The 6,798-nt window shown below is 57.5% G+C and overlaps 1 protein-coding gene across 1 annotated transcript; it reads left to right on the plus strand.

Annotated features, from left to right (window-relative positions):
• Positions 1 to 905: 905 nt before the first annotated feature.
• Positions 906 to 3,917, plus strand: VDAG_10261 (ATP-dependent protease La 2; the record flags this gene model as incomplete). The annotated part of the gene is made up of 3 exons (XM_009659878.1): positions 906 to 3,461; positions 3,525 to 3,694; positions 3,830 to 3,917. The coding sequence occupies 3 exons, from the start codon at positions 906 to 908 to the stop codon at positions 3,915 to 3,917; spliced, it is 2,814 nt and encodes a 937-aa protein (XP_009658173.1).
• Positions 3,918 to 6,798: the final 2,881 nt, after the last annotated feature.

The raw sequence follows: 6,798 nt of genomic DNA on the forward strand, positions 1-6,798 counted from the left end.
ATTTGGGAGGGATGAGAGGGCGATGAGAAGCAAGTGCTGTCAGGTGACGGGGATGTAGATGGCGCCTAGTTGGTCAATCAGAAGTCGATGACGTTAGACAGAGGTGCGACTCGTGAGATTGTGAGATTTGACGATGAGAGCGCTTGGTGTTGAGGGGTTGGTCATGTGCAGAGTGCAGAGTGCAGAGGGAGAGGCGATTGCGCGATGGCACGGGACCGATGGTGATTGCGTTGGCGCAGAGGTCATTCATCTGAGAGTGGGAGAGCAGGATTGACGATGGTGGTGTGAGCTGCGTGATTTGCACTGTGCTTGTATGCCCATCTCCTGGCAGATACAGTGCGAATGCATCTTCCCCCAACATCCCGGGATCTCACTGAAGAAACGTTTATAGGGGTTTCTGAAGCTTTGGCAGCACTGCAGGCCCTCGACTTGTCACGATGCTACCTTGTTGTTCGCTTCTCGTGCCATCACTTGCACCCCTAACTAGGTACATCCATTCACCGAAAAGCAGAGGTGCAGCGTCCAGGTTGAACCTCGGCAGTTTGCTAGCGTCCCCCCTTCCCCCCCAAACCCCCCCAAACCCCCCCAAAGCTCCGGGCCGCCTCCACAGGCCCACGGCCTACGACTGTGTGCTGAGTCGCCCGACCTCGGGAGCTACCCGAACATGCCTTTAGACATCTGACAACTGCATCATCGACCGCCTCTACTCCCCCATTCTTCCTCTTCCTTCTGATTCCATCACCCCTCCATTGTGCCATTTCATCACTTTCCGTCCATATACCCTTCTTCAACACATTGCATAATACTCCTCCGACTCTGATACCAGTGATTGAGGGTCTCCTCTGACACAACCAACAATACTACACGCCTCCTGATCGAACCCCGAGAACCCCCCCCCTCCCTCGATGGCGCGTACCCCAGACTCGACCGTCCCCGTCATTCCTCTCGCCCGAGGCACCATCCTCCTCCCCGGCATCACCCACCGCGTGCCCGTCTCCGCCTCTCGCCCCGACATTCCCGCCCTCCTCGCCAACGTCTACACCCGTGCCGCCGCAGCAGGGCCCAACGCCCGCATCGACGCTGTGCCCATTGTCTGCGTGCCCGTCGCCTCCCCTTTCGTCGGCCCCAACGGCCAGCTCCTCATCGACAGCGCCGAGTCCGTCGACGAGTCCCAGATCAAGCAGATCAACCCCGGCTCCGCAACAAAGGATGACCTCTTCAACTATGGCGTCGCCGCCCGCATCACCGGCATCGAAGGCCGCGGCACCGCCGAGTTTGCCTTGCGAGTCGAGGGCGTCGCGCGGGTCCGCGTAGAAAAGGTCACACAGGAGCGCCCCTACTTTGAGGCGACCGTCAGGCACTACCCCGACGTCGTCACGGCCGACGCCCAGCTGCAGGAGCTCTTTGGCCTGATGAAGCTGCGCTCGCGCGAGCTCGTCCTGACCCTCCGCATCTCTTCCCTCCTGCCGACGCCGCGCAATGCCGAGAACCCCGGGCTCTCGCCCCTCATCATCCGACGCCTGGAGATGTTCATCATGAAGAAGGAGGTCAAGGACGCCGGTTCGCTGGCCGACTTTATGACCAACATTGTCGAGGCGTCGTACGAGCAAAAGCTAGAGGTGCTGGCAGCCCTCGACATCAAAGTCCGCATGGCCAAGGTCATCGAGCTGCTTGATCGCCAGGTCAGTGGCCTGAAGAACAGCTTCAAAATCACCGCCTTCACAAATGTACCCGTCCAGGTGCTCGACAAGCTGCACGACAGGTCACCAAAGAGGCGAGGAGCAGGGCCCGGCGGCATGCCTGTGCCGCCCAACGGCTTCTTCCCCCCGGGCGCCAATGGCATGATGGGCGGAGACCAGGACGACGAACAGGAGCCCAACGAGCTGGACGAGTTGAAGAAGAAGCTCGATGCTGCCCGGCTGCCCCCTGAAGCCACAAAGGTTGCCGACCGGGAGCTGCGGCGCCTCAAGAAGATGATGCCTGGCAATCAAGAGTTCCAGGTGACGAGGACGTGGCTAGAGGTGCTCTCTGAGATTCCCTGGTCCGCGACAACCGACGACCGCCTGGGCCCTGAGACACTGGTTCGGGCGCGGAAGCAGCTCGATGATGATCATTACGGTCTTGACAAGGTGAAGAAGCGCCTTGTCGAGTATCTTGCCGTTCTGCGCCTGAAGCAGTCTGTCAACGATGAAGTCGACGAGCAGATCCGCAAGGCCGAGGAGGAATCCGTGGCTCTCAGCACCGGCAAGGAGACGGAGGAGAACAAGCCGGCAAACGACGCTGACCTCGAGGAGAAGGTCAGTAACGCACATGCGAAGCTGAACGTACTCCGCTCTCGCCGCATGACCGACAAGTCGCCCATCATGCTGCTCGCCGGGCCTCCCGGTGTCGGCAAGACCAGCTTGGCCAAATCGATCGCCACGGCGCTTGGCCGCAAATTCCACCGAATCTCTCTGGGGGGCGTTAGGGACGAGGCCGAGATTCGCGGCCATCGCAGGACTTACGTGGCCGCTATGCCCGGCTTGATCGTCCAGGGACTGCGGAAGGTTGGCGTCGCGAACCCCGTGTTCCTGCTCGACGAGATCGACAAGCTGGGCATGTCCAACATGCACGGCGATCCCTCAGCCGCCATGCTCGAGGTTCTCGACCCTGAGCAGAACATAAACTTTACTGACCACTATGTCGGTATGCCCATCGACCTCAGCAAGATTGTCTTCATCGCGACTGCCAACAGCCTCGACACGATCCCAGCCCCGCTGCTCGACCGCATGGAGACCATCTACCTACCTGGCTACACGACGCTTGAGAAACGTCATATCGCCATGCAACACCTCGTGCCCAAGCAGATCCGTGTCAACGGCTTGGCTGAGGATCAGATCAACTTCAACAAGGAGGTTGTTTCCAAGATTATCGAGTCGTACACGCGCGAGGCAGGAGTCCGTAACCTGGAACGCGAAATCGGCTCCGTGTGTCGCGCAAAGGCAGTGGACTTTGCCGAAGCCAAGGACGGCGGACAGCTCGAGACATACCGGGCCCAGCTGACTGTCGACGACATTGAGACGATTCTCGGCATTGAGCGCTTCGAGGAAGAAATTGCCGAGACGACCAGCCGGCCCGGCATCGTCACTGGCCTCGTCGCGTACAGCTCTGGGGGCAACGGCAGCATCCTGTTCATCGAGGTTGCCGACATGCCGGGTGACGGCAGGCTGCAGCTTACCGGCAAGCTGGGCGATGTCCTCAAGGAGAGCGTCGAGGTGGCCCTGTCTTGGGTCAAAGCCCACGCCTTTGAGCTGGGTCTCACGTCGGACCCGACGACCAACATAATGAAGGAGCGCAGCATACATGTGCACTGTCCCTCGGGCGCCATTCCCAAGGATGGTCCCAGCAGCGGCATCGGGCAGGCGATTGCCCTCATTTCGCTTTTCTCCGGCAAGAGTGTGCCACCCACCATGGCCATGACGGTAAGCCTCGCACGAGAAACCTCCCTTCTTTCTTGGGCTTGTACTAACGCGGCCATCTTTCAGGGCGAGATATCTCTGCGCGGCCGAGTCACCGCCGTCGGCGGCATCAAGGAGAAGCTCATTGGGGCCCTCCGCGCAGGTGTCAAGACGGTGTTGCTCCCCGCCCAGAACCGCAAGGACGTCAAGGATCTTCCACAGGAGGTCAAGGACGGGCTCGAGATTCTCCATGTCAGGTAAGCACAAAGCGCCACCTCGCCTGCTGGGGGGAGAGCGGGCAACACAATCCCCTCCCCTCCATGTTTCACACACCGTGTCACCGTCCCAGCTGTCTGGTGTGTCTTCGTGTGACTGACTTATTCTACCCATAGTCACATTTGGGAGGCCGTCCGACTTGTCTGGCCCGAATCGCAGTGGCCAGGCTTGGAGCACTACGCCGCCATCGAGAGCCGTCTCTGATGGCTCGACGTGCCACGTCAGATCGGCGGGATCGAGCGTACATGGTGACCATCTGGTTGATTGGGCGCTGAGTGGACAGTTTCAGCTGGGAGAAGAGCTGTTGTTGGGTGACGAGCTGGCCCCGGCGCATCGGTGTTTGATGCCGCGCTTGCGGTTTGAACGACTCCTCTTGAGTCTTACCTGTACCACATTACGCCATGTCTACACGACTGCCAAACAAATACAGAATGCACCTTCATTCTTCAATAAGCCTGCCGCAAAAAAGAGAGTCTTCGTGATACTGTTGGTGGCAAGTCCTTGCTAGCCCTCTAAGCCCATATTCCCATGCCATGTTCCATGTGCGCACATGTGTGCCGTGCTCTACGTCCAGCAATCTCACGACTTCCTTTCTCTCCGTACTGCGGTTTCGTAACAGTCTTGTCAGAGATTGATTCAGAGACTAAAACCAGCGTGCCTCGCACCTCGTCACCCCGATGAAGCACACCGCAAAAGGGCCAAGCCAGCTACGCCAGCGAGATCTCGTGCGACGGTGCCACGGCCTCCGCCGGAGGAAGCGAGGAGATTAGCAACCTTGAACCGCCCTCCGCGGCACCTTTCATTGGCGGCCTGACGCGGGATTACTAGGAAACGTTGCGTCCCGTGGACGGGTAGAGGGGGGGGGGGGGGCGGGCATTTCAGCTTTGGAAGGCGAGATGGGGGGCACGCGTGTGTCGTTGCACTGGTCTGCTTGGGAAGGGGACGGGCTGGTTTGCGGGCTCTTGGGGATGATGCTCTCGACTTGTGAAGCTGGGCTTGCTGCTTGGTTGCTGCTTCTGCTGTGAGACCTCTTCATAGACGGTGGACAGGGGGCCCGGGGTGAAATCTTGCTGTGCTTATACTGATTCCATGTGTTCGGGTGCCCGTATCACACGTGAGATGGCGTTGAGGGGCTTCGTCCCGCTGTGTATGCCCGAGACGCGGCGGGTTGGGATCGTGTGTTCTGGCTCCGGCTCGAAACGGGAGGTTCCTTCGGTTGTCGGGAATCCAGGGGCTTTCAGTTCGATGCTCTACCGTGTTGTCTGTAGCGTCCACGGGTTTGGCATCGAGCAAGTGTGTGAAGTAATTAATCCCATCCAGAAGATGGGTTGCTTGGCGTGATGTCCTCAGACTGCTTCAGATGGGATCCTGAAGCCTACGTGCCTTGCACAGGTAGTTTACTACACACCGCCCCGAGGCCTCATTGACATCACGCTACGAGACAGATTCGCTTCCTTGAGTATTCGTCCAAGAAGATCACTGAACTATCATTCCTATGCCGTTGGAGCTTGTGTGGCACCCACCAAAGCCCGCACAGTCTTCAACACTTGATGAGGAATATGGCCCCTTGCCAAATCCTGATATCGCCAACAGGACAGCTGAAGCAAGAAATAAAGTTCTACCAGAGGCATGAATCGTTGCTCGTGTACAAACGCTTTGCAGGTGGCGGGCTGCTAGGACCGCCCCTCGAGCCGTACGTGCTGTTACTCGATGCTTCGAGGTTGTATAGTATAAGCCTGGCCTTTAAAGAACCAAATTCCTCCGACATCATTCATAAACTAGCGTGACGACGTCTTCCGCTCGGACTGTAGCCATCACAGCGAGATAAACTTGGCGACATCTATGCTTTCTACTGGGCCTGGATATTGCGTTGCTTGACGAGCAAGTCTGCTGTCTATATTCCTGCATTAAGACCCCTTTGCAACGGCGAAGGTGTATGGGACCTATCGGTAGGGAGGACTACCAGAAACTATCCAACAAAACGCTTCGGGAACTCCCCAGAAGACCTGCACTAAAGCCCAGCGTACTTGTCAACCCGAAAAACACCATGAGGCTTGGCAAAGGAGCAAACTCGTCAAGCTCAGCTATCACGACAGCACAACACAGAACCCCTCAGGGCCCAACGCAGGCTTAGATTACAGCTGCACACCGTCGTATTCAGACGCGGCAGTTGCTTTCTTTCTGAACGAGCGGCGCAACCCCTTCTGGTCACAACTTCATCATTCTGCTACACGGGATGGCAGGGATCAATGCCCCCGATTAGCGAAACCCCTCTCAATGAAGACCTGTTCTACGGAGAAAAGATATGTACTACGGGGAATTTCCTGACCCAACATTTGCAGCCCGAGGGCGGGGATTGCCATAGCCAGCCAAGGCCAGTGACAACACAATTTTTCCATAGGTCGTACGAGGAGAACCAGTCGTACGCAGGTGAGGTGTTCTGTCATCAAGTCGATGTATTTGGTCTCGACCAGCCAGAACCGGAGCATCTAGGGGGTACCCCGGTCAGCATCGTCTACAAGACAGACACCTGGGCCAGATGGAATGGGCATGTCTGCGACTGGTGCGGTCTTTGCGAGTTGTTATCCACCATTCGGCTCGACCATCAAGGAGCAGGATGTCGCTGCCGACATGCCATTAATAAAGTGCTCGTTCAGATTTTGGACGATAAGGTGACAACGGTTTTCTTGGCACATCGGCGTGGCCTATGATGCCAGCAAGCCTCGGTCAGCATTTGCCCGAGCGAGAAGCCCAGCTGGTCCGTTCATGTCCAAATGCGCGACCAGGCCCAGGAAGGTTTGGCAATTAACCTGCTTTGCGCCCGCGTCAGTATATCAATGGCCCTAGGAAGCCTTATTGTCCTTCAAACTCGGTTGTAATCCAACTATGCATGGTCTATCACGATTCGGAACGATGGCCTCGAATTAATCCTGCGCAAAGAGCATCTTCCAAGGGTGAACCAAGGATACCATGAAATGGGACATGACGCCAGCGGATGGCCTAGGACGGACCCCAGTCAATCAGGATTGTGAGGTCAGCGCAAAATGGCATGGCAAAATCTTTCCGGCTTGGGCCCCAATTAAGG

This window comes from Verticillium dahliae, genomic scaffold (assembly GCF_000150675.1).
Source record: "Verticillium dahliae VdLs.17 supercont1.34 genomic scaffold, whole genome shotgun sequence".
Classification (NCBI taxonomy): Eukaryota; Fungi; Ascomycota; class Sordariomycetes; order Glomerellales; family Plectosphaerellaceae; genus Verticillium; species Verticillium dahliae.